Here is a 27,545-nt window from a genome sequence, read left to right as displayed (position 1 = left end):
TTCCATCAGCTCAATGGTACAAAAATAGCTTCTTTGTCCCTGAATTTCTGCTTAATGGCATCAGCTTTCATAAACACTTGCTTTCTTGCTAGCTTTCTGACATCTTAAATGGAAAAAAAGCATTTAAACTCACAGACGCTATCAACTAGACACAAAGTTCTAAAGCTATGCTTTCCTCTGCACTGGAAGCAGCACCAACTATGGGAAAATATGACACCCTTCCCTAATTTAAGTTCTCAATTAAGGTCGCAGTTCAGATTGAGTCCAGACAGGCAGCTATTTGTGTAGTTGAGGGATCATAACTCACTCAGCAACCTATTATCTGCATGAAGCAGCTCTATAATCTCCATAATTATTTTTAAGTACTGCGTAATTACTACCAACACCAGTTTGTGTTCATAACTCCAAACTGGAGGGTTGCATCTCTTTTCATATTACAGGAAGAACAATAAGCATCTGTATGTGACGCTGCAGACCAGCGTTATGGTAAGGTGTGTCAGGTGAAGGTCCTGAGCTCGTTGACTCAATAGTTTTTATATTTACATATATTTTTTAATGTTAACTAGTTTTTACATAACATATGTGTGACACCATCATATTGACGTCATCATGTTCACTCACCTGTAAGTCTATCTTCAGCCATTTGTCATGAAATCTCAGCTGGGCATCCAGGGTGAAAGATGGAGAAGGCATCTTTCCCTCTCCTCTCCTGGCTGCAAACGCAGCCAACCTGCAAGAGAGACATGAAGAGCTGTGTTATAATACAAGGCCAACATACAAAGTCCAAATCAGGTAAGAACAATTACAATATAAAGAATGTATTAATGGTGTATGGGTTTGTATGGTTCAGTGTATTAAGGTTGACATCTTGGCCCAGAAAGTAATACTGAGTGACAGTGAAGGTGGAAGATTGGCATGCTCTTTTACAGGCTTGGTTCAGGCTTTTTTTCCTGTAACTAGTCATGGTACAGACTGTGAACCTACATCCTAACAAAACATCAGCTTGACGAACTTCCACAGCTAGGAATAAATGAACTGGAACATAAAAGTAAGCAAGTAAAGGGCGTTATCATTAATTACAAAACGTATGTCAATCACATTCCAGTATTCTTTGACAGGTAAATAGAGTAATATTGGAAAGTTAGCTTTAGCGGTAGCTGATAAATGTTGCTTTGCACAACAATGATCCTTTAAACCAAATTCTTTGCATTTACCTATGACAATAATTTTCTAATTTAAATAAAAGAAAAAAAACTATTAGGGCATGTAAGCTTCACCAATGTACTCAAGATATGTGTAACGCCGTGATTAAGGCCAGAAATGTTTCAATGCAACGTTAAATTAAACATTGAGAAAAACAATATTGTAGCATTAAATGCTACCATTAGCATATTTATATTTAACCTTGATTCGTGTTGCTAGGAGGCACGAGAACAGATAGAACACCACCGAGTAATACCAGACTCTGACACAGCATCAGTAGGCTCACGATGCAACATACGCCTCTTGCTAACATTCCCATTAGCTTGGTGATTGTGGAACTAACTAGTTCGCCTGCTAAACAGCTAACACTAACAACGCTAGCTAGGCAAAGCTAAACTAGCTATCATCATCCAGTCAACAATGAACAAGCTTCGAGGACATGACATCACATTAAATAAGATGCAACGTTTTGGGAAGTTTAGAAACACAGCTTTTAACGCGTTCAATTTGGCAACAAATTCGTAAATTACCTGCGGTCACTTCTCAAGCTATTCTCGTCCCCTCAGCTGCTTTGCTGCATTAACAAGACGTTCATAATGGATTTGATTGACAGGTCGTAGACTAGGGCACGAGGCATGGAAACAAATTACGTAGTCGTCGTAACTGTGTGACTAGGTGCCGTAGATTTGTACCACCACAGCCCGCTGAGTTAATTTCAGTGGAAGTTTGCTGGGTATAGTCTCGACTCCGCCCGCTCTTGCTGACCCGTATAGTAAAATATGCTCTACTCTTGAATTTAAGGCGGGACATAGGAGGGGCGGGGTTTGCCCACTTAAAAGACACGACTGTCCGCTAGGTGGTGTTGTGACTCAACAGAAATTCTGGGACATGTTGTGAGAATTCATTCTTTAGTTATAACTACAAAAATGGCCGATGACTCAGGAATCCTATTTGTTTCGAATGAATACATGGGAATAGTAATAGCTGTAATATCAAGTTTTATTAATGGGTCGACATTTGTACTTCAAAAGAAGGGGATACTGCGCTCTCGCGACAAAGGTAAGGAAGAAGGATAAGCTAACTAAATTATACTAAACGATGTACATAATATGACGTCGTGGAAAAGGCATTTTAAAAAGTATAATTAATTTAGTAAACCAAACCAAACTCTTCCATTAATTTCATGTAGGAAGGCCGTATCTCGCTGACGTTGTGTGGTGGAGTGGCACGCTGTGCAGTGAGTATCACGTCATCTGTCAGCTCCAAATCCTGAAAATTGATACAGAATTTTGTACCTTGTTCCCCACAGAGCCTAAATTTCTACGAGAACTAAAAATCCAATGCCGTCATATATTTGTTTATTAGTGATTACTGGTCAAATTGGAAATTTCCTTGCCTACAACGTGGCCCCTGCTGTGATAGTTACGCCTCTAGGAGCTCTCGGAGTTTTATTTGGGTAAGTTTAAGCCGGCGAGGAACTTTTTTTTGTTTGTTTGTTTTTGTTTTTTGATTTAGCGCTATAATGTCATATACACTAACCGGCTACCTTATCAGGTCCAACTTGCTCGTACCAGGTTGGAACCTCTTTTTCCTCCTTAATTCTTGGTGTCATAAGATGTTGGAAACATTCCTCTGAGATTTCATTGTGTCATGAAAGCATCACACAGTCGCTGCAGATTTGTCGGCTGCACATCCATGATGAGAATCTCCCGTCCCACCACACCTCCACGTCAATAAAGGGGAAGATAACAGGGTGGGGTCAAAGGACAGTCATACTTGTTTTCTAACATAGAAAACGGTTGTTAAGGTGCAAGGAAGCTTCATGCTACAAGGAGCTGAAGTAGGAATTATCAAGGTATTATTTATCCCTGTCATTGGGAAGCAGAATATTTGTTATTTTAAATACAACAGGACTCATTTGTATATAACTGTGATTAAATTTACTTGGAGAAGTGAGTTAGCTCTACTTCTTACTCTCTCTTCAGGTCATACATAAATGCACAGAAGTACAACGAAGTTGATATTCTCTTGTTGAGTGTACAGGATTGCTCAGAGATTTTAGCCCTGAAGCCAGGGCCTGCGTTGTGCAGGAGCCCACCATTAGCTCAGTTTCCTCATCTCCATTTACTAACTCCCTATAAATCCTGAAATCTCCTTTTTAGACATTTGTGTTGTAGTAGATGGAAACGGCTTTCCCAGTGTTGGGTGTTTGGTTTGTAGATGCTGCTTTAGTTTAAATATAGATAAATAAAGAACAATTTTATTATAAATTTATTTACTAATGTTTTTGTTTACGTCCAGGTCACTGGCGGGTCAGTAGTTAAAGAGTTTTAAAGAGTGTTTTACATTTTATGTTGCTCACAATACATTTATATTTGGAATACAAAACCAGTCTTTCATGGCCTCACCTTTGTGTGGGTGTATACTTTATGTATTAATGAGGTTGGTGGTTCTTGTATGTGTGTGTTGCTCCAGGACAGGGATGTTCGAGACTGGGAAGGAAAAATCCGAGTATACCAGTAGTTTAAACTCGGCTATACTACTGAAAAAGTAGTAATGGTAAAGATGGAAAACAGCAAGTGAAAGAAGGAAAGAAGGGAAATGATGGAAGGAAAACAAGTGAAGCCTGTAGGGAAAGAAGGAAGAGACAGATGAGATGATAGAGAGGTACAGTAAATACTACAGCATGATCTTTAGTCTGAAAATTGTAAGTGACTGAAAACAGTTCACGTTCATCCTTTTGTTGCAGAAGATGTGCACTAAAGAGCAGGTTGTGGAGATAAACAGCAGATGTCTGGAAAAGTAAAAGTTTACCTCTGATTTTAGAGATCTTGTTTACATTGTCACGTTTAAGATTGAAAATAAATACATATCGAAGCACATATTACAGTATTTGGCTTTAAACAAGGTGACACAATGCTCAAGAAAGCTTAAATAAAAAGCATTTTTTACTGTGTTGGTTTATCGAGATTTCTTTACGAGGGTGTGGGCTCAGCCCCTAATGTTCCCAGGTCCAGGAAACACCCCTGACTCAGACCAACAACCATGCCCTACCCAAAATCGCTTAAATCTGCTTTCTTCCTCATTCTGATGCTCAGTTTGAACTTCAAAAAGTCGTCTTCACCATGTTTGCATGAATAAATGTGTTGAGTTGCTGCCATGTGATTGGCTGGTTAGATATTTGTTTAACAAGCAGTTGACAAGTGAGAGTAATTCATGGTTTTGTGATGATGGTAACAGACTGCTTCTACTCTAAGAGTCAAAATCAGATTATGACATACTGATGTTTAATTACAAGTAGAATCTGTGTAGTTTCACTTTTTCCTCTGTAGTTCTGTAAGGAGAAACAGGAACCTTTCTTATCTCAGACAAACTTGCTGATTAGGCTAGTTTGTTCACCGAAGCACAGATTGTTGGTTAATTATTGATCTTGTAACTCATAATCCTCATAAACAAATACTGTATGCTTCACATGAAAAATGTATAATAACATCGACATTGTGATTACGAAGTCTAATAAGCACAAAAGTGCAGAGACAAGAAATCTGTTTTCGAGTATTTCCAGGACTCTGTATATTTCATTAACATGCTGTTTGTTGTGTGCTGCAGGGCTGTACTGGCGTCTTGGATCTTGGAAGAGCATTTAAACATCCTGGGAAAGCTTGGTTGTGTACTATGTTGCTGTGGCTCTATTATGCTCATCATTCATGCCCCTAAAGCAGAAGCAACTTCAAGAGTGGAGCTTGAGGAGAGGCTATCCGATCCAGGTGATAAAGCAAGCACTGGTTTAGAAATTAACAACAACTCATAATATCCTAAAGCATTATAACTGAACACATTTCTGCTTCATCCTGCAGTGTTTGTAACTTATGCCCTCTTGGTGGTCTTGCTGCTGATCACTCTTATTGTCTGGATCGCTCCAGCTTATGGCAAGACAAACATCATGGTGTTCGTTGCCATATGTTCCCTCTTTGGAACCTTCACCGTCCCAAGCAGCAAAGGACTTGGCCTGGTTGCCCCGGACGCGTTTGGCGGAGGGCCCTCGAGCAGCAGGGCCCTGGCTCTCTTCCTGGGCCTGCTGGGGACGCTGGTTGCCAGCATCCTGATCCAATTCTTCTTCATCAATAAAGCCTTGGAGTGCTTCAGCTCCAACATATTTGAAGCAATATACTACGTGACATTCACAACAACTGTGATTTTTGCTTCTGCTCTTCTCTTCAAGGAGTGGACTACACTTACATTAATTGACAGCCTGGCAATGCTCTGCGGTTTAACAACGGTGTTTGCTGGGGTGGTGTTACTCCGAATAAGCCAGGAGGCTGTGATTACCTGGAAGAAGACCAATGCACGGGAAAAGACAGATTGATGAAGATGTCTTCATATTTATATGTGCCACGTTGCATTTCCAGTAACACAGATTCTATTTGCTGTGTTGCACCATCAGCCACCATTAAGTGACCAAAACAACAATGTATTTTAACTTGTTTTCACAAAACTTGAATTTGCAATGACAATAATCAGATGTAAACGCACAGTACATTTATTTTTTTTTTTACAGATACATTCCATAAATTTCATCATTATATTTTTGTTTTTACTGGGCTTTTACAGTAACGCGGTCATGGGACTAACAGTTATAACTTTATTTTATTTTAACATTGTTTTTTTAACCCATTTTAGACAGGTAATGAAATGGGTTACAAAGCATTGTAAATAATTGTTTATTTACCCTAAAGTGTTACCCACAAGACACTAATAGGAGCCTTGAATGGCCTCCTTTTGCCCCAGAGCCAGACTGTCTCAGTGTGGAGTCGCCTACACTTTGACTTATTCAGCAGGCCTTTGAATTATTCAGGGTCATTTCAGAAGCAAGCTCTTAAGCACAGGAGTTATTTTGAAAATTAGCTGTGACTCTTGTCAGATGACAGGATTCATTAATTCTTTTCTGTGATCAATTTATTTGGTTTTTCTTGTAATTGGTTTTAAATGTGTACTTAACGTTCCTTAGATTTAAAAAATATATATATATACTTTTTAATAATGCCAAGCTACTGCAATTTACTATGTTTACAAGCTCCATGAGTCTTCTCATTAAGTGGTTTGATAACTTGATTTATAATGCATTGTACTGAATCAAATAAAATGAAATACTAATTGCAATGACTTGCATAAATATTTTGGCTTTTCTTGGAAAATGGAAGAAAATTGGTGTTTGGTCATTTATTTATTTGTTGTAACTATGCTTCTTGGTAATAAATCTTATACAGTTTGAAAGCCTAATTCTCTTTTAAATGCTGTCATATTTGTGGGAAGATTTAGTGAGTTTTTCATTGGCACAACCTGTATACTCACTTCTGCTGCTCATCCCACAAACACATCTTCTGTACTAATGTGGCTCTAGTTAATGAGGAAATAAACAGACTTTTCTATGGTATACGATTTATCCCCCCATGAGGAATTGTTAAAGAAATAATGCACCAAACACAAATTTCCTTACTTTTTGTACTACGTTTATATCGTGTTTTGTCACTTTTCCATCCTGTCATTCATTTGATCCATATATTCTTTGGTTCATTGGGCCAATAACTTGTTTAATTTTATTAATATATTGACTTTAGTAGGGTTTTTGTTTTCAGTGAATAATAAAAACAACTATCTATCTTATCAAATGTGGACACAGACACACGGGTATTAAGTTCGTACAGTCTGTAAATGATCTGTGTGGTTCTGGGTTTCAGCCTGCGGAGGGCACACAGTTCAACGGCCACGTCTCCTCTGATAAGCAGAAGAAGAGCCTCGCAGTGCGGCAGTCGCCAAGTGGTCGATGTCGGTGCTGGTTAAATGTGGAGGGAACAGTGCGTGATGGTTGTGAACAGAGCCGAGAAGCAGGTTAGCTAGTAGCTATTATCTACCAGCTGCCATTCTCTTCTTGCCGGGTGGGAAACCAGCCGCCGCTTTTGGACAGGTAACTAACATCACGACTTCTCAGTCACAACGTGTGAGCGACTTTCCAGTACATGACACTTTGCTAGCCTGCCAGCTAGCACTCGTGCTAATGTAAGCTAACGTGCCTAGCAAGGGAAGCTATTGCTATTTAAAACTTAGGACTTCTAAGTACAGCGGAGATGAGATAACGTCAAAGCTACGGCTGATGCGCCCAGGACAGCGTGTTGACAGGTTATAAAGATGTAACAAGGACGTGCGTAATCTTAAGAGTGAGCGCCTTCAGGTTAGCTCGTTAAAAATGTACCTGGTGCGCCCAGGTTAACATTAACGCCAGTGGCGTGTCACTTCCTGAATTCCAAAGTATTGAAATAAGTCAATTTACATAGCAGGTGAGTTGCACAAGTCTTTGTTTCTATGCGTGAACAACACCCAGACAACTGGTTTTCTATTCAGCTGTCATTTCGATGTGTTTGATCGAGACCAGGCGGTAGTGGATAACTAGATGCTCCTTAATGATCTGTTATACTGATGGATTCTAACAACTGGTCAAATTATAGTTTTCCAACGTGTAATGTCTCCTGTGGACGCGGTAGGATTTTGGTTTAATGATGAAGAATGTGGCTTTTTCTCAGCATATTGTAAGAGTTTTGTTACCTTTTACTGTGCTCTGTTCTCAGGTGACTGGGTTGGCCAGAGCTGTACTTTTGGTCTGCATCTCCCCTGTTTGGTTGTAAATGTGACAAATCACAATAACACATTCAACCTCACTATGGGTCAAGACAGGGGGAAGTATGATTTTTACGTCGGTCTTGGATTAGCCATCAGTTCCAGCATCTTCATCGGGGGTAGTTTTATCCTCAAGAAGAAAGGACTTCTGAGGCTGGCATGGAAGGGATCGATGCGGGCAGGTACTGACCTTTTCTGGGCATCTCAAATTGTAAAATCAAATGTCACCACAACAGATGGCTTTTTCAACTTTCCTAGCTGTGTTGAGGCACTCCCTGTTTTAGATGTGCAGCCCTGAAGGCCAGCCATGAAGCCAAACCTGTTGTGACAGCTCTTGAACAAACATGATTGTCCCTACCCTAAATCACAGGCTTGTTAGGCTCTGTTTGCTTGTGTAGGGTGTGTGTGTGTGTGTTTGTCAGTCACTAACAATTTTAACATCTTGCAATCATTCACGTCAATATTTCACTTGACCTTCAGCTCGTTAAAAGCAGCTACAATATGTGTAGTTGCATAATTCATATTTTGCTTAGATGCCAGTGTCAATAAAATGAGGATTCTGTTGTAATTATTATTTTTTGTCTTCAGGCCAAGGTGGTCATGCATATCTAAAAGAATGGCTATGGTGGGCTGGTTTAATATCAAGTAAGTGACAAGACTGCAGTTGAAATAGTCTCTTTAGTTACATGAAGTATTTGGAGAGATATATATTATATCAAGGTTGTTTTTGTTTTGTTTTTTTAACACATTTTTGCACATTTAGGGAACACAAACTCTCTTCTAACCAGAAAGTCTTATTACTGCATTTCAAAGTGCAATAGATCCTAATGGAGTTGTAAAATACATGAGAATCCAGCTTAATTCCAGTTTGAAGTCGGGCTTCTTAATCTCTTCTTGCATTTAGCTACCAAACCCATGTTTACGTGGATATGGTTGCAACACAGCTTACTTCAAGACCGTATTGCTGCATCTACTTATCTACTTATGTCTGTTTGAATTGCAATATTTTTTCCCTCTTGTTTTATTTGGAAGTAAACTGTGTTTTTATCTTTTACAGTGGGTGCTGGAGAAGCAGCCAACTTTGCAGCATATGCTTTTGCTCCAGCAACTCTGGTCACTCCTCTGGGAGCCCTCAGTGTCCTTGTCAGGTATTTATTTAACTCTGTATATGATCTAAACTCAATAATCTAGCATAAATAGTGGCAGGTTGTCATTTCATCAAGGATGAGGTACCTTGTTTATTAATATTTCCAATATGCCCTAACAGTAATGGTCCTAGGAGACATTTTGTGTATGTTTTAATGTTAACAGTCCTGTACAAAACCGGTTGTGCTCCCTGTTCTATTTGTTTCTCACTGTATTTCCATAAATGTTGTTGTTGCAGCGCGGTTCTGTCATCGTACTTCCTGACGGAGCGGTTAAACCTGCACGGGAAGCTCGGCTGCATGCTTAGCATTCTGGGTTCTACCACCATGGTGATTCACGCTCCGCAAGAGGAAGAAATCAGCAGCCTTGAAGACATGGCCAAGAAACTGGTCGACCCAGGTAAAGAAAAAATTGTGCTTGCTATTAAAAATAATAAAATGTTTAGTAAAGGGACGAGGCTAAATAAGACTGCTGACCCTTTTTGTTTTCGTCCACAGGATTTTTCGTCTTTGCCACTCTTGTCGTCATCATGGCTCTCATCTTCATTTTTGTCGTGGGTCCCCGCCACGGTCAGACCAACATCCTAGTCTACATCACCATCTGCTCAGTAATCGGGGCGCTCTCTGTGTCCTGCGTCAAAGGACTGGGCATCGCCATCAAGGAAGCAATCGCAGGGAAAAACATAGTAAGAAACCCGCTGGCGTGGATCTTGCTTTTGGGTTTAGTGGGCTGTGTGAGCACACAGATCAACTACCTAAACAAGGCTCTGGACATATTCAACACCTCGCTGGTGACGCCCATCTACTACGTGTTTTTCACCACATCTGTGCTCACCTGCTCTGCCATCCTCTTCAAAGAGTGGGAACACATGGGCACAGACGATGTGATTGGCACCCTCAGTGGCTTCCTCACCATCATTGTGGGCATTTTTCTGCTCCACGCCTTCAAAGACATTAACGTTAGCTTGGCCACTCTTGCCGTTTCCATGAGGAAGGATGAACGCTCCTGTCCTGCAGTCAATGGCATGGCCTCCCACAGCAGCTATGAACTGCTACATAACGAGACCACAGAGGACATAGAGGACAGAGAAATGGGTTTACCTTTTGATAGTGTCTCTAGAAGGAATGGAGCCATGGCTTCATCGTAGGATTTTTTTTTCTGACATAACCATGGCATTGTTGTAGACATGGTTTAGGAGAACATTGAGACAATCGATTGGTGGGGGGTGGGCGCGGACAGACCAGTGGATTGTATTCGTTTTGATTTGCCTTACTTTTCTCAGAGTTTGACTTTTGTCACGTTCAATTACAGAATTATTTCATTCCTCTGTAGCTCTGTAAATACTTTTTTTTTTTAAGGAAATGTTATGTTATATGTACATGCATTGTCATGCACTGACTTAATTTCTATGAATCAAAAAGAAAGTTTTAATATATATTCTGTATCAAGTCCTGCTGACTACTACATTTGATAATACATTCACTTTGATTTGGGTTTCGTGATACTTGAACAATTTATGTCATTCTGACCTTTTTTGGGGGGAGGGGGGCAGGGTAGTTTTTACATGAAAAGCTCTTGAGATGAACCAACAGATTTGTTACATATTTATTGAATTAAAATGATTAAAACATTTCAAACAAGGCACAGTGAATAAATGCATTAGTATGAAGTTGGTTACTTTTCAGTTTCCTTTTAAAATGTTTAGCATGCATGTTCAACAACAAAGTACAAAATTACTTTCACCCTTAAAATAGATACTGTTCACCCCTACTAATCCACCACTGCAAGCCCTTAAATACTCTAGATCTGGTAAAGCTAATTCCCTCCCTGATCTATCCTTTCTCCAAGTATAAAACAAAGAGTAGTTCAACCAAAAGGGAGCTGTGTCTATTCTCTGATAAGGCACAAGTGAATACAAAAAAAAAAGTGGTCCGACTTATTACATTTAATGGTCCATTGCTAGTGAAGACCTAAATATTTTGTGGATAGTCTGGTAATGATAACAGTGTTTGGAACTCCACACTGGTCCACGTAACAACAGTGGCAGCGGCACCTCAGCTGCTGGCGAGCGACTGGTGTATCGGTGGCTGGAAGCATCGAACGTGTTCCACCGGCATGTTCTCTCCGTCTCCAGACTTCATGTACTTGTTCAGGATGGCGAAGATCTCATCGTTGAGGACTTGGAATTTGCGGATTCTGTCCACCATCTTCTTCAGAGGCTAATGAAACACAAAATTGAATCAATTCAATCCATTAAGCTCTTGATAAAGCCTGTTTTTCTGCCTCCTGTTTGAAATGACATACCCGATATAAATGGAGGAACTACAAGGGATGTATGTACATGTTGGTCTCAAAGAAAGCTAAGACGAGATTAATATAAATGGTTATCTGCTCCTAATCCTGCTCTTTTAGGAATCATTAATGTAAAGTTTTTCAGTGGAGTTACTCCTTGTGCTTTTGCTATGCTACATGTTAGGATTGGTGGTACCTAGTGTGTGCAACGTTCTTCTGTACTGTATCTCATGCTGCCCCTGTACAGGGGGTTCGTGATGAACTTAATTGTATGAGCTGTGTTTTTGCTCAGATCTACATTTTCCTTTATTATAGGACATGTTTAAGCTAAAAGGATTATCACTTTTTACTGATAAAAACTGATTTTGTAAATGGTTTATTCACATTACTGACAGCTGTGAGGCAGTATTATTACCACTAATATCTGTTAGTTTAATATGAAGCATAACACAAAGACTGGAAACGGTAGGAGATATGTTGCTACACTGCAATTGTAATCCAAACAAACTTCTAGCGTACATGTTAAGCCAATATAGTTTTGACTGATGTTGAACTCTCTCTTTAACTTGAGTTTCAATCCTTGTCAGCTGAATCAATGGCGGTTTGTCCTCAGTGCATTATTTATTTGGATGCTATGCAAATGAAAGGTTTCAGGTCAAGTGACAGAGCCGATTTATTGGTGCAACAGTGTGACGCTGACAATGTATCAAATGCAGTGACACTAAAAACAGGTCTCTGGTGGGGTGACTAACTTTGAGACATGATGAGGATTATCTGTATTTTTTAAAAGCTAAAGAATATAAAAAGATAAGAGTGTAATGACGTTAATGAGATGTATGACCCAGACCTATGGCCTGAGGGAGCCCTGGTGCGGTGCGGTGGTGGTGGTGGGGACATGAGCCCCGTCATGTCGGGGGTTCTGGGGCTAATGCTGTACCTAGCGCCGAGAATGTGAGTGCGCGTAATGGCATCGCGTCCGCGGCCACTCACTAGTTTGGGTTATGGAAATACGAGTCTTGTCCTATAACTGTCGTGGCCTTCGGCTTGGTACCACCGCTGGGGATAAAGCTCGTCGTTTGGTTGTTGACAACCTTTTAACAAACTGTGATATACTCTGTTTGCAAGAGACATTTTTAGCACAACAAGACTTGGAAAAACTGAACTCTTTTAATGTCTCTTTCCATGGGGCAGGAGAATCCACAACTGACTTTAACAGGGGTATTGTCAGGGGGAGAATATCTGGAGGTGTGGCAATACTTTGGAGAAAGACGCTTGATAAATGCATTACAGTTGTTAGAATGGGTGTTGATTGGTGTATTGGAGTACACTTTACATGTGCCAATAATGAATTTATTTTGCTAAATGTATACACTCCATATGAATGCCAGCAGAATGAAGATGAGTACTTGAATAAGCTTGCCTGTTTAAATTCATATGCTGAAAGTAGTGCTTCCCCTTGTGTTTATATAGTGGGTGACATGAATGCTGACATTACAGATATGAATTCCTTGTTTGCTAAACATATGGTTCAGTTTTGTGAGGATCACAATTATATCTTGTCAAGTAAATTGCTGTTGCCAACTGACAGTTTTACTTATATCAGTGAGGCATGGCACACTACATCGTGGCTGGACCACTGTATTTGTACATCAGATGCTCATGCCTCTATTAAGTTTATGGATGTTTTGTATAGTGTGGTTACAGGTGACCATATACCAGTCGAATTTATTATAAATGTTGAACAATTAACTGTATTGTCTAAAAATGAAGGCTCCGTGAACAAAGGGAAGCTTGAATGGTCAGCTCTGTCTGAGGAAGACCTTACATCGTACTATATTAACACAGACAAACTATTAAACAACATCATTTTGCCATATGAGGCAATTAGATGTACTGATGTTAATTGTACCAGTATGACCCATAAAGGGGATGTCTGCTCACTGTATAATGATATTGTAAAAGCTTTGGTTGAATGTGGAAAACCCCTTTACAAAAGTAGAACTAAGAAAAATAGTGTGATGCCTGGGTGGAACACGTATGTTGCAGTGTTTTATGAGCAGGCCCGGGAAGCTACTACAGAGTGGGCTTTGGCTAGTAGACCGAGGCAAGGCCCTGTCTATGAAAATAAAAAGTTAACTAATGCTAGGTACAAATATGCAGTCCGGTTTATCAGGCGAAATGAACAGAGTATGAGGTCTGAGTCATTGGCTGGAAAACTGTTGACTAAAAATGTCATAGACTTCTGGAAGGAAATAAGAGTTCTCAATAGTAACAAGGCGTCCCTGCCCTGTACTATAGATGGCATTACTGGACCTGATCAGATACTGGATCGCTGGCGTCAGCACTACAGTGCTCTGTTTAACTGTATTCAAAGTGAGCAGATTATAAGCAGTAATATTGATCAAAATGAACATTTAATTATTAAAGCACATGATGTGTATCAGGCCATAAAACAGCTGCCGGACAACATAGCATGTGGTGAGGATGGTGTGTTTGCTGAGCACCTGAAACATGCCAGTGTTAGACTCTCTCCTCTCCTGGTCCTCTGCTTTATCAGCTGCATGGTACATGGTGTGTTGCCTGACTCACTGCTGTCTATCACTCTGGTCCCTGTTATTAAGGACAAAGCTGGTCGAGTGGGTAGTTCAGACAACTACAGGCCTATTGCCCTGGCTAGTATTTTGTCTAAAGTGTTGGAAAAGATTCTGTTAAGTAGGATCCAAGGGCTAATTAATACCTCAGATAACCAATTTGGATTTTAAACTAAACATGGTACTGACTTATGTATCTTTGCTTTGAAAGAAATTGTGAGAAAATATAGGAGTCAGAACTCTACTGTGCTTATGTGTTTTATTGATGCGTCCAAAGCGTTTGATCGTGTCAATCATAAGAAGCTGTTTATTAAAATGAGTCAGCGAGGTGTCCCTCAGTACATACTGAGAATACTGGCTTATTGGTACACTCACCAGGTTATGCAGGTGAGTTGGGGGAGTAACAGGTCAGCTCCATTTGGGGTTAGTAATGGAGTGAAGCAGGGAGGGATTTTATCTCCTGGTCTCTTCAACCTGTTTATGGATGAACTGTCACAGAGACTAAATGCATGTAAAACTGGCTGTAGTATTGGCCTGACTCTTGTAAATCATTTAATGTATGCAGATGATCTTGTTGTATTCAGTCCTGGTAGTGCAGGTCTCCAAGACCTTCTCAACATCTGCTCTGAGTATGGCATGGAACATGATATCATTTATAATGCCAGTAAGAGTGTTATTATGATCAGTAGAACAAAAGATGATAAAGGGTTGACATTTCCCCAGTTTACATTATGTGGGAATACTCTGTCTGTTTGTAACAAATGTAAATATCTAGGTCATGTTATTACTGATGATCTGACTGATGATGCGGACATCTATAGACAGTGTCGCCTGATGTATGCACAGGCTAACATGCTCATCCGGAGGTTTGGTCCATGTACAGATGAGGTGAAAAAGACATTGTTTAAAGCTTACTGTACACCTTTATACACTTCACATCTGTGGTCAAATTATAAAAGAGCAAGCATGCGCAAATTGAATGTGGCGTATAATGATTGTCTCAGACTTTTACCGAAGAAACCGAGATGGGAGAGTGCAAGTCAGTTGTTTGTGTCATCAGGGCTTAAAACCTTTCAGGCAGTTTTAAGGAATTTGATGTATACATTTATTTGTCGTGTCAATGACTGTTGTAATTCTATCATAATGTGCCTGACTAATATAAGACTCAGTGTTACACGCTACCAGTCTCAGTTATGGAGACACTGGTATAGATGTCTTCTGTAGGGTGTGTGGTGTACATTTATCAAGGCCTGCCCTAAGTAAGTTTTTTTTTTTTTTTTTTTTTTTTTTTGTATTTTTGTTGTGTGTTGTGTGTTGTTTTGGACTACGAGTCTGTAATAAAGTTTGATGATGATGATGATGATGATGATAAAAGTACTTGGAATTATCATGCAGTAAGACATGCATCTGTTCTGTTCATCTGGAACATCACAGCACTATTTCCTGATCTGTTGCATTAGTCACAAACAGTAAAACGGGTTTTAAAACATATCCGACAAAAAACAAGAGTCCTGTTTCACTGGACAGGGAGTCTACAGGGACGAATTTTCATAAAAACTAGTTTGATAATAAAACTACCACAGCTGATTTACGTAATCAAATAGCTGTTTAATCACCATTTTTAAAGAATTAGAAAAAATGCTGGACTGGATGGAGCTGCTGCTGCAGCAGCACGTGTGAACTCTTATCTGTCATGACTGGAAGTTCCCAACATGCTTTTATCATATGAGAGAAACAATGTGTAGCAACAAGAGACAGATTGTTAAAATAAACAGCTGATGTTCAGTACACTAGACGGTAGTACAAATACATTGCAATTATAATCATAAACTTCATGACTAAGTTGTTGATACTGTAAATCAGAGAGCTGGAGGTCCATATCTGAGCCAGTTGGGATTAAAAGTCTTCTCATCTCTTGAACTCACCACGCTCTTGATGATCTCATCCTTGCCATCATGTTTCTGCACCTTAAGAAGGTGATAGCTGAAGTCGAGGATGTCAAAGCGTCTCTGTTGCCCCAGGAGAGCGATGATCATGCAGCCGGCCCAGTGGAGGCCATCTCCAAAGCACTGCCTGCAGAACAGGAACGGTTGTGGTGGGGGGGTGGGATGAGTAAAGATGTAACACATCAAATCTCACTTGGTTGTGATCCAGATGTGCGAGCTGCTGCACTCACTCCACTGTGAACTCATGGGCTCCCACAGGGATGCAGTACACGAACTGCATTGCACTCCAGAGGCGGTGGAACTCCACACACTCGTCCACGTGCATCACACCGTTACTAGGCAACGGGCCACGCCAGATGGGGTCGTCCAAGAAGCCTCGCACGCGTGTGAGGATGACTTCGAACATGGACAGGCCGCAGCACAGCCTCTCTTTGGTCAGCAGGTCGCCCTCACGAGCGATGGCTATTTGCTAAAAGAAAGACGAGGCAGGAGACAGTATTTGCCACTCGGTCGCCATCTGTAAACAAATGAAGTTGAATCTCCCCTTTTTCATGTTTGTCATACCTGTGGGGTTCCAAGACGCTCTATCAGTGGAACCATGTGCAGCGCCGTGTATTTAGCCTCCAAGCGCTTCATTTTGGCATCCAGGCGTTCTCCTTCTACACAGGAAGGACAACAGAAGGATAAAGTGGGGTTAACTAAGTTTGTGGAACTACTAGCACAAGTATGATTGGTGATAATATCCTCATATCCAATTAAAAATAAAGTGATGCCACTCAGAAATGCTTCTTGGGCAGCTAAAACCCAACTAAATAGGATGGACTCAAGCTTTTTTCATCTTCTTTCACACCTCACATACAGTTTCACTCTACTTTAACTAAATCCCACATGCACCACTTCCATGACTCTCACCTAGATTGTAAAATGTTTATTAATCCAACTCTGAAATCTGAAACAGAGCTCATGACCCTCCTCCCAGAAAAAAAGATGGGTGGATAAACAGGGACAAGGGAGGGGATTAATTCAGTAGGAAAAACTGTGCTTCAGGCTGGAAAAGTAAGAGCAGTCCAGTTTATGACTGAAATTATTCATCCCCCTATTTACTACAGCTGTATAAAACAGAATGAAGAAGTTATCAAGTAGTGTGCCACATACCACAGATGCCATTTCTCATTCCAGTGTGGAAATTGTTGACACTGTCAACTCTCCTGATGATGACATAAAACACACTGGGCCAACTTGTTTCACTAAGAAACAACTGACACCTCTTCACTGTCATGCACAGACTCTGGTGAGTCGTACCACTTCTGCTCTTGTACCTAACAGCTGCCTTTAAAAGTCTGGTCAGTGGCACTTTGGTTATTATTTCTCAAGTGCTTTATAAGTAAAATGGTACCTTTGACATGGACTCTGGGAAGAATGTTCTGGAAAGGAGCCGCATGCAGCAAATCACAAACTTCTTCTTGCGACTTGAAAGGGCAAACAGTAAAGAAATGTTACACACCTGCCAGGTTCAAAAGACATGAAAAGATCTTGATCGCATCACAATCCATACCAGACTCTGCTCACTCAGCAGGCAGAAGAGTAGGGCGTTTCCCACCTCCCTCAGGTTCTGGAAACACACCGTTTTGAGTTCAGCGTACTCAACGATGTCTTTAAGTTGGTGGTGAAAGAATTCCAGGATGCCTGAAATGAAATACAGACTCTCAAACATCCGTCACAGTGGCAACTTTTTCCTCTTTTCCTTAGGTGCAAAGTTTTATTAAATGGAAGGTTCTGCAATGTTCCTCCCGAGTCTAATCTAGAAATTACTTTGTAATATGATATTAATCTCAATAACTAGACCTTGCATTGCCTTTTGACAGAGTTAAGGTTATATTTTCACCCACCAGGGGAGCCATACTCATGGCGTGGAAGTCTGCAGATCTTGGGCATCACCTCCATCAGTGTCTTCACATACTGCATAATGGTTCCCTGAAGCTGCACAAAGAAGTGAGATGAGCGTTCACTTAGAGGGCAAAAATATACAAACTACAACTACAATAATCCATTCATTTTCATATCAGTTTCACTCATCGCCTCCCACACACCATTACTCCTCTCCATCATACTCACCAGGCTTTTGACAACCTTGAGAAGTTCCTCCATCACCACAGCAATGCCCTGGTAGCCCAGCAGTCTGCACATGACTTTAATGTGTGGAGGGCCCAGAAAGTTCCTGTAGCAGCCAAATATGCTGCTGTATGCCAGGTTCAAGGTCTGCATGCAGAGAAAGATGGAAGAAAGAAAGAAGGGTTAGTATTTGTACAAATACTGGATGGTTTCACCCTGCAGGATGCATCTGGAAGAAAAGATAAATAAGCCACTGGACATTGTGACGTTAATGGTGTCTATAATTTGAACAAAACCTACAACTTCCAGTCAGTTTGTGAAATTCTCCATAAGTGGGCTAGAAAATGTAATTAATAATGTAATTAGTCAGCCATGATGAGAACTCTATTAGGCTGCACTCAGACACAGCGCTGCCTTCAGTCACTTAGACTGAAAGTTGAAGATGATGAATGCAAAACTTTATTGTAATCTACTTAATCCACTTTCAATTATTAGCTCAATTTTAGGAAAAATAAAAGTTAAAAAGAAAACAACTGTAGTCATCTGATGGGACAAAAACAAATATGCTCTATTAATTCAGATGCACCCGATTTATAATAATAATCTCGTGTGGAGATTGCAGCTTCAGGACGGCGATAGAATAAAGCTCTGAAGTTCAAAATGCAACTGCTAAACCAGATAGTACATTTTTGGATAGATGGGGAAAAAAATCATCTTTACAGAGACATGCATCAGTGCAATGATACAATCATCCTCTGGGGACCATGAATAGCTACCCTACATGTTATGACAGCCTGGTCAGCAGTTGCTTGGAGATTTTGCTACGTAATAAACGGCTGGACAGATGGATCGAACCACATTTCATCTACACCCACCCCCAGATCTCCTAGTGTGGATACAACATCAAAAAAAGAAAACATTCTCTGCAAATTATGACCCACTTAGATGCTAAACGAAGAGGAGATTCCAGCGCCCCCCCTCCCGCTGGCCGACGGCTGAAGCTGCTGCTCTAATCCACTAACTCTCCCTCTAGCGTGGCAGCAGCTGAGATAAAGACACTGATCTCTGCTTCCAGCCCTGCACAGCAGCACACAGCATCTAACAGCGACAGCGGACCGGATGAGTTAATAACAGCAGCACGGAATAATCCAAAACAAACAGTTCTCTGCAGACTGGTATGGTCAACAAGTTCTGGAATCACTTTCACGGTAAGTCCCCTATTATACATTTTATGCTTTGAACAAATGACCACTGACAGCTGTTATTATAGGGACAGTTGTGTTTTGTTACCTCCATCAAGTATCAAACATGCTGATAAATCTGAATCATGCATAAAAAATGTTTAAAAGAATTTAGCAATTTTTGTTTGATATTCAGTAGCTGATAAATTAAGGAATTATTAAAAAGTCCATGAATAAACCATGAATAAAACTAAACATAGCAGCTGCATGAATAGGTGGGTAAAAGTCTGTTTTTTTTCTTTTTTTTTACTGTGCCCATAAGTCTCAACAAGAGGAAGCAAAGCAACATCATTAAAAACAACTGTCAACGTCAGTTTTTGGGCCAAAAACATGTTTTTCCATTTAGGAGAAAACTAAAAGTTTTTGCATCTCATAAAACTAAAACCTTTCCAGAGCGTCTTAACAGCTTAGGGTTGACAGAGCACCACCTGTCTTATAAGAGGTGACTCATAGCCCAGATGAGCCTCTTCAGAAACCATCCTGCAATACGTAATCTGGTGAACATCTGCACACACCCTCATCATCCTCTCAGCTCTGCCTGGATAATCCTTCGTACAATGCTTATTATACTCTAAAAATGTCTGTTCTGTATGATGTCATACAGAAATTGCATGTCAATTGATTTAGTGAATTATTATGTTTAATATTTGCAGTATGAGCTTTGTCAAAGACTGTAATAATTTCACTGTCTTTTTCAGCTCACGTTCAAACTGTGAGTATAACGGGTCCCTAATAAAGGAAGCAGTTCTGGTTCATTTGCTCTGATAATGGGGGTTGCCGTCTACAACGTCTCCTCCACCTCAGCCAGGGTGAGCTGGCCGGCCTCCCCCACCTGCCTGGACACCTTCTACAGCGTCATGTACGACCCCAATTGGAACAGCCTGCTCATGGGCTACAAGCGCAAAAGTTTCAAGCATGAGGAGCGAATTCCGGTCAGCCAGACCAGCACCCACCTGGCCAACCTCCTCCCCCAGACCGCTTACTTTTTATGTGTGACATGTCAGGCTGCTAACCCGGTTAGGGAGCAGTGCCAAGTCTTCAGCACTCTGAGCGACAACAGCGAGGCCCACGACAGGGCCGGCTGGGAGCTCGCAGTGGGAGTTTGGCTGACCTGTTGCCTCTTGCTCCTGGTCATCGCAGGAATCCTGCTGTGGGGGTGTCTTCACAACACATGCCCCATCGCAGGGCTGGGCATGGACGGATGCCCGGTTGTGAGAAAATCAGCCCGCCAGGACATGTCTGGATCTGGACACCTCTTCACGCCCCGAAGCAGCAGCGAGGACAGCATCAAGCGTGGCACCATCATACAGCAGTCGCTCATGTCGGCGCAGCCCACCAGCCACATTATCACCCAAGACCACGTAATTACCCCAGACCACGAGAGCTGAAGATGCTCACTAAGCTGGCTGACAGCGAGACCTGGATTAATCAACTGGATTAAGGTCATTGCAGTATTGTTTTTCCCAGGCAGAGATGTCACCGAACATTTTAACCCCATTTGTGTTTAACAAGAAGATTTAAAACTTCATGTTAACCCCCATCTATATAAGCTGCTCCATTAGATGTAATTATTCTCTTATAAATAACAAGCAAGCTCATGAAGGACTTTTTAACCTATGTGTTCCTGTGATAAATTACATATTTTGCTTTGAGGGATTTTTGTCCTGCTTATTTTGCAAATCATTTAAGAAATTACACACAATATTTCCACATTAAAGCTTTTCCACTTGCACTCTATTCATACATCTTGCTACCAAAGTGAGCATTTATTACAAACAACAACAAGCCCACTCCACTCATGGAATCAAAGGGAGCGATGATGAGATGAAGATGTACTGACCTTTGACCCGTACAAATAGTGAGGCTGGGCGTTGGGAGGCTTATCTCGCTGGAACTCCTGAGAGAAAGGCAGGACTGTACGCACAAACCTGACCCCACAGAAGGAGATTATTCAAGCACGTCATTGCAAACATGAACATCAGGACACAACATACACACAGGAGGAAACACTAGGGGCTGACAACATCCATTCACACACTTGTTTGTTTCTTTAGCCTATTTTTATATTAGCAGTATATGTTGTGTTTAGGAATGAAACATTAATAACTACTCGGTGACGTGCATGTAGCTAAACAATGCACCTAATAAACATTGATTTGATCTTTCCACTATGTGATAACCTCGACTCTCAACTGTGCTACAAGGTTTCCTTTCCTGTTGTGATCAGGACCAAAACAAGCAAAGCTTCACCCTTCTGCAGGTTATTGGATTTGCTCATAGAATAGAATAGAATAACGCAGAAGTTCCTTTCCAATTCTCAAAATGCATAAAGGGAAATTCCAGTTTTTTTCTTTAACTCTGGATTTTATTGTTCTATAGATCAGTGATTCTCAGTTTTTTTTTTTTTTTAACTACAACCCCCAACGTAGCATACCCTGGTGCTATTCTATTTTTTTCTGTTCTATTCTATTTTTATTGGGGTGTGGAGCATTTTGACCACATTAGACCAGGTCCTGTCAAAAAACTACAATATCTAAATTCAAACCTGGCCTGAATTATTCTGCAGAAAATGTAGATTCTTCAAAACACATTTTTAATTTGTAAAACCTCAATTTTATTTGTGATGATGCAAATAAAAAAAAAAGGGGGGGGGGCATTTTGTGTTAATTGGAGTTTCTCTTCGACCACATTAAACCATGTCTATCCTCTTCATATCTGGACTGAATTATTCTACACAGGATGTAGATTCATTAGCACACAGTTTACAATTTGTAAAACAATTATTCCATTAGTGAAAATATAAAAAGGGGCAGATCACCCTGAATTTTCAATGATCTTTTACCATGTTTAGGTGAAAATGCAGGAGAAACCTGTTAAAACTACCATGCCTATCCTCTTTAATACAAAATGTAACATGTCGACTCACCACCGTGATTTATACTCTCGGGTTGGATGGCCTGCTCTGGCCACCCGAAGGATCTGTCACTGGTACACTTTATAAGGCACTGCTTGGTTTACTGCCTACTTACATATGCACCCTAATTACTCAGAGATGGGGTGGTTCTGACTCTCTCCGATCAAATGATCAGTTGTTGCTTTCTGCTCCATATGCTCAGTCTGAACTGGGTAAAAAGGCTTTTGATCATTCTGCACCTTCTGCTTTGAATATGTTGCAGAAATACTGGAAACTAACTGAGTTAACTGAGAACTCTTGAGACTGACTCCACAACACGCATTTGTTTTTCATAATTCACTTGTAAAGGGTAAGGGTTAGGGTTATTCTCTCTTTTAATTGTCTTTTGTGTGTTTTAAGTGGGTAACTTATGTTCCTGTGTTTTTGTATTTGCTGCTGCCTATCTTGGACCAGGACTCCCTTGAAAAATATATTTTTAATCTCAATGGGATTTTTTTCCTGGTTAAATAAAACAAAAAGTAAAACATCAAACCAAATCTAATTTATTTGTATAACATATTTAAAAAAAAAAAACAACCAAATTTACTGCTATCATTGTGTTGAAACCCTGAAAGGAGCTCAAACACACACACCTGTTGGTAGAGCCGTTGTAGCAGTAGTTTGGCAGGAAGTCGTAGTTGAGCTCCCAGAAGACGTGCAGCGTAATCCTGCCGTAGGGGGCCGACACATTGTGGTTGGCCTCGCGGAACATGGCGCTGAAGCTGTCCAGAGTCAGGAACTTACTAAGGAGTTTGTGCGTCAAGCGGTTGATATCCAGAAGACCCTCCAGCTCCTTTAATCCAGAAAAACAAAGAAAAAAAGCTTCACAACCACACGCCTTCTCGTTATATAATTTTTATATCTTAAACTGTCATGATATACCATTATGGAGGTGAGGTCCTCGCTCTCGAACCGGTTGATGGCCAGTTCGAGAGATTTGTGAAGAGCAGCTGAGACCCTCTGAGTGATGAGTCTGTTCAGGTCAATGGAGCGGCCCAGGAGCTAAAGCACACAATCAGTTAGTGAGGCTGGGAATCCAAAGATTAAAATACACCACTGGCACAGGACGTACCTGGACATGACGCTGCTTCAGCAGAGTCTCATATCGGTTGGAGGCTGGCCAGGGGATGTTGGCCCCTTGGTTCTTACAATCGGCCCTCAAACGCTTGTCAAGCAGAAGACTGATGTCAACAGAGAAAGAGTCAAAAGACATAGACAACTGAGAATTTTAAATCTATTTCATACTGAATAAAGTGCTAAAAAACAGGTTTTTTTTTATTATTATTTCAGATAACTAGATAATCTAACACAAACTGAAATGTTGCAAAAAAAATAAATAAAAATTTTTAAATTAAAAAATGGAGATGATTTAGGTCCAAAGTCGGTCCTCAAGGGCTGCTGTCCTGCAGGTTTTCAATGTTTCCTGCTTCAACACACCTGACTCAAATTAAATAGATCCAACAGCCAATTAAGTTTAAGTTACTCATTAATTTGAGTCGGTGGTTTTGGAGCAGGGACACATCGAAAACATGCAGGATTGTGGCCCTCGAGGACTGGAGCTGGACACCCCTGATTTAGGTCATATACAGTCATCTGATGGTGGTGTCTTTCTTTCAACAATAAAGTCCTTATTGTTAGCTTACTGTTTTCCATTCACCTTATTATAGTTCATTGTTGCATTTGCTTCCTTATTACCGCTCACAGTCATTGAAAAGTGTTAGGTACAGACATCTGCAGAAAGTCTTCCAAACATCCTCTTATTACAGCATTTGTGCCACAGTAGGTGGCAATTTAGCTCATTTAAAAACATTAAACATATTTGTGATTAACTGAAAAAAAACAAGCTAAATAGTTTTAAATTGTCTTGAAATTTTAGTCAAAATGCGTTTTGTTTATATTTAAAGACAATTAAAAACAATTTGGCTGCTTGTTTTTCACTTAACCACAAATATGTTTGAGATACATCATCATTTAAAGTGAAGCCTTTTATGTGAACAAGTGAATAAAATACAAGGCAATAAACATTATTGAGTTTTGTTTTAGGTAACATAAAATCCTAATTAAAGAATAAACCTTGGCATAGGACTGATCTAGAAGTTCACACAAGCAATACAAAGCAGCCAACATTCATAATAATCCCACTAAGTTTTAACGTAATATAAAAATCAAGCAGACAACACGTCCCTGAAATTAACAAAATGGAGTAAAACAAATTTCAAATAGCAGCTAAAGACTCATATTCCAGAAATACAGTGTTTTATACAATTGTTTAAAGCTTGAGAAAGACTGACATTTCAAAATGAATGTAAAGTCATAAATGTGCATCAGAAACACATTAACTCAACACATGTTTTATGTTCCTTTGTACAGTATGAGGTAAACTAGCTAGGTGTGTCAAACGTTTGACAGGTCCAGTAAAAAAGGGAAAAAGGAGCACCCACCTTCCAGCTAGTATCTTGTAGTAGGCAAATATCTGATCAGCCAGCTTGTAGACGAACTGATCGAAGCACAAGTTGACCTGAAATTATCAAACATAACTTTCAAAGTTCAGCTGCTAACAGCTAACAGGATAAAGCAAATGTGGTTTTAGAAAGGGCTGATTTACTGAGAGCCATTTGCACAGATTTCAGCCCACTACTCTGTCAAAACACCAGCTGAGCACACAGTTACTACATTAGCTGCAGGAAATGAAGTGATCTACTGTGATGGACATGCAGAGATTACTGACAAAAACAGATTTATAGGGTTTATTCATCATAAAAAGCAACACTGCTAACAGTAAATTTAGTAAAGTCGCATTCTGTCACATTCAGAAGATTAAACTCAAACAAAAAATAGCTATTAAATCATCCAGTATACATTTACAATCTATTACCTCTGCCTCTATTTCATCATAGAGGAACTGCTTCTTGAATTTGGTCAGAGCGTAGTGTGCACTGTCATTGTACAAATCCAGAGGATAGAGTACGTACCTGCAAAAACAATAAAGCATCATTTTTATGTGCATTCATTTGGATTAAAAGGTCACTAAAAGCACCAAGTTATTTACAAAATAATGCACACACAAGTTGGAAAATAGCAAAGAAGGCTCAAAAAAGTAAAACCATCTAAGAGATTAATTGAAAATTGAAGATGCTTTTTAATCTCTGCAAACACTACTTCAGGAAACGTCCCAACGTCAGTCAGTATGTAAAATTCATTCGTCTCTGTGTACGTCACATACTTACACAACACTAAGTATCTAAGTGAAAAAATAACTATTGAATGAATCCTGATTCAACTGAATTTTATAAAATACCAACTGCAGTTATTAAATGTGCAAATGAATGAACTAGATTTTTTTGACAAACATTTGAAGAATTACAGCATCATGTCTGATGCCAGTTGATGTGCTTAATGGCTTATGCAAATCTGCCTTGTACAAGAGTAATCCTGCAGCAAGCGTTTAAAACAGACACCAAAACATGAAGAAACAACGTATCTAAGGGCCTATTCACACCAGCCCTTTTGTTCCAATCCAAGCCCGTTTGCTCGGAAAGTTCGCTTCGTTTGGGGTCGTGTAATTGTGTAAAAGGATTCGAATTCTAATCAAAGAAGCAGACTCGGTCCACCTACAAATGAGGGTCTCTGTCCACTTCAAGTGGACCAAATACAGGAAGCGGATTATAAAACTAAGTGCATTGTGGGTAAATACAACCAAAACATAAGCATGTGTGGGACAATAGGCGGCTCTGGACAAGAGAAATGACTCACAGTCAGATGTGGAAGAATTCAGGAAAAGTTTTGATAGAAATCTGATCAACCCAAGACTGCTAGGATCTGATGCAGCTTCATATTTAGCTATTATGTACTAGAAACTGAAGTTGGTCTGCATTAACCAAAAGTTTAACAAGTTTTCTTCTTTGTTGTGTGTCTAGTCTTCTCCTTCAGTGATTCTTGGTGCAGTGCTGCCTCTGGCAGAGAGTGGAACATGTTATTTAAAAAGTGTGATTAGTTTAAGTTGTGCAGCGTGAACACAATCTCAGTCTGCAAGAATATTGCGCCCTTCATCTGAACCAAGTCTCCAATCAGACCAAGCCTAGTGGACCATCCTAGTGTGAATGCATCGGGAATTGCAGTGTGCCTCTCGCAAGTCATTACAAATTTGAAGCTCACATTTTGACTAAAAAATAACTTCAAACTAGCAAGTTTTACTGCAGAGTTTATGCTTTGTGTGTAAATCTAAATAACTATTTAGGTACAAGAAGTAGTATGGTTGAAATTAGAGATGTTGGGACTGTCTCAAAGAAAGCCATATTTACTCCATCATAGACGCTTCCTTGGTCTCTAGTATGTGGTCGGTGAGGATCCAGGGCATGGACATCTCGATGGGGAACTGGATCCTGCGACCCATAGTGAGTTCTAGGAAAAACTCTCTAAACCAAAGCTGGGACAGGTCACAGCACTGCTGCAGAGTTTCTGAATGGAAGAGGATTCAGACATATTTTATTAGAGCGACTTAAGCAGATTTCAAAGAGCTGAAGGGAGATACAGCATTGCACTGGTGCCTCTTCTTACCACTAAAATTCAGCAGGTGTGTGTAAAAGAAGGACTCGCGGTGAAACTTTTCAATGTCCAAGATGGTGGGACCTTCAAGACTGCTGCGTAGAGTCTTCTTTGAGCCACTTTTGTCAGCAACAAGAGACTCCAGCATGGTCCTCACCATGTAGAGCTGGAAACAGAAAGACAATGGGAGTAAAATATTTTTTGTCTCAGTAACCTGATCATTTTACTGGCAACCAACATGTATGTTTCCCTAGTAACAGGGAAACTATGAAAAAAGTCTGTGCAGAATCTCATTTTTCTGACAATATTTTCTAATAAAAAAAAAAAAATCGTTTCACAATCTCCCATTACAAAAAAGAAAAAATCTACAGAGGTTAAACTCTTAATTCAGGACAGATTGTTACAAAAGGTGATTGTTTAGTGAAGCTTTACAGTCATGCATCCGAAATACAGATTAGTTCTTGGAACTGACCTCTAAGCTGATAAATCTGTGGTTTATGCAATATGATGGCTCAAACAATAAGTCTGACAAGCATCGATCTGCCGCTACTTTAAAGCCACTGACGGGTGAAGTGGAGGATATTGATTGTGGAACAAAGAAATGTTCTGCAGATAAAAACATTTGCTCCTGATGGTCCTATTGACTTAAACATTAACACCAACCACCCCTACCATACATCCTGCATGGATTTAAATAGAAGTCTTCAAATGCACATTGAGGTTTAAAAAAAAAAAAAAGCATATTAGAGGTAATTCAGAAAAGATTTCACTACATGATTGACTTGCCCTGATAAATGAAAATTGTAAAGATAATGTAAAGAAAGGCAGTATGATTATGATTCAT

The 27,545-nt window shown here is 40.1% G+C and overlaps 4 protein-coding genes across 7 annotated transcripts in view; 2 read left to right on the top strand and 2 right to left on the bottom strand.

Moving 5' to 3' along the window:
• The window catches only part of herc2 (HECT and RLD domain containing E3 ubiquitin protein ligase 2), a 53,133-nt gene extending 51,300 nt beyond the window's left edge, over positions 1-1,833 (bottom strand). For both annotated transcript variants that reach the window (XM_042006163.1, XM_042006164.1), the window contains exons 1-2: positions 1,734-1,833; positions 622-730 (exon numbers count right to left, since the gene is read on the bottom strand). In XM_042006163.1, coding sequence (XP_041862097.1) covers positions 622-693 — 72 coding nt within the window. In that variant the 5' untranslated portion in view covers positions 694-730; positions 1,734-1,833. The remainder of the gene's footprint in view (positions 1-621; positions 731-1,733) is intronic.
• A 237-nt stretch (positions 1,834-2,070) lies between these two features.
• Positions 2,071-6,510, top strand: nipa1 (NIPA magnesium transporter 1). 2 transcript variants are annotated; one of them, XM_042006169.1, is made up of 5 exons: positions 2,071-2,262; positions 2,393-2,440; positions 2,569-2,659; positions 4,813-4,970; positions 5,061-6,510. In XM_042006169.1, exons 1-5 carry the CDS (start codon positions 2,130-2,132, stop codon positions 5,567-5,569), a joined length of 939 nt encoding a protein of 312 aa, XP_041862103.1. In that variant the 5' UTR covers positions 2,071-2,129; the 3' UTR covers positions 5,570-6,510. The 2 variants fall into 2 exon arrangements, with proteins under 2 accessions (XP_041862103.1, XP_041862104.1); XM_042006170.1 differs by having other exon boundaries at positions 2,190-2,262; positions 2,513-2,659.
• Positions 6,511-6,979: 469 nt separating this feature from the next.
• On the top strand, positions 6,980-10,661 carry nipa2 (NIPA magnesium transporter 2). Of its 2 annotated transcripts, none has more exons than XM_042006168.1 (6): positions 6,980-7,168; positions 7,827-8,057; positions 8,464-8,520; positions 8,933-9,023; positions 9,260-9,420; positions 9,519-10,661. In XM_042006168.1, the coding sequence occupies exons 2-6, from the start codon at positions 7,919-7,921 to the stop codon at positions 10,166-10,168; spliced, it is 1,098 nt and encodes a 365-aa protein (XP_041862102.1). In that variant the 5' UTR covers positions 6,980-7,168; positions 7,827-7,918; the 3' UTR covers positions 10,169-10,661. The 2 variants fall into 2 exon arrangements, with proteins under 2 accessions (XP_041862102.1, XP_041862100.1); XM_042006166.1 differs by lacking the exon at positions 6,980-7,168 and adding an exon at positions 7,544-7,738.
• Positions 10,613-27,545, bottom strand: part of cyfip1 (cytoplasmic FMR1 interacting protein 1) — a 33,227-nt gene continuing 16,294 nt past the window's right edge. Inside the window, exons 16-31 of the mRNA XM_042006165.1 lie at positions 26,714-26,867; positions 26,458-26,614; positions 25,032-25,128; positions 24,598-24,674; positions 23,229-23,337; positions 23,039-23,158; positions 22,750-22,949; positions 21,044-21,131; positions 17,966-18,109; positions 17,740-17,830; positions 17,406-17,536; positions 17,247-17,319; positions 16,415-16,509; positions 16,081-16,319; positions 15,830-15,977; positions 10,613-11,240 (exon numbers count right to left, since the gene is read on the bottom strand). Of these exons, the coding sequence (XP_041862099.1) occupies positions 11,076-11,240; positions 15,830-15,977; positions 16,081-16,319; positions 16,415-16,509; positions 17,247-17,319; positions 17,406-17,536; positions 17,740-17,830; positions 17,966-18,109; positions 21,044-21,131; positions 22,750-22,949; positions 23,039-23,158; positions 23,229-23,337; positions 24,598-24,674; positions 25,032-25,128; positions 26,458-26,614; positions 26,714-26,867 (2,088 nt within the window). The 3' untranslated portion in view covers positions 10,613-11,075. The remainder of the gene's footprint in view (positions 11,241-15,829; positions 15,978-16,080; positions 16,320-16,414; positions 16,510-17,246; positions 17,320-17,405; positions 17,537-17,739; positions 17,831-17,965; positions 18,110-21,043; positions 21,132-22,749; positions 22,950-23,038; positions 23,159-23,228; positions 23,338-24,597; positions 24,675-25,031; positions 25,129-26,457; positions 26,615-26,713; positions 26,868-27,545) is intronic.

The sequence above is a fragment of the Melanotaenia boesemani genome, chromosome 14 (genome assembly GCF_017639745.1).
Source record: "Melanotaenia boesemani isolate fMelBoe1 chromosome 14, fMelBoe1.pri, whole genome shotgun sequence".
Taxonomy (NCBI): Eukaryota; Metazoa; Chordata; class Actinopteri; order Atheriniformes; family Melanotaeniidae; genus Melanotaenia; species Melanotaenia boesemani.
Note: the sequence above shows the minus strand (reverse complement) of the source record. Positions and strands in the feature narration are given on the sequence as shown.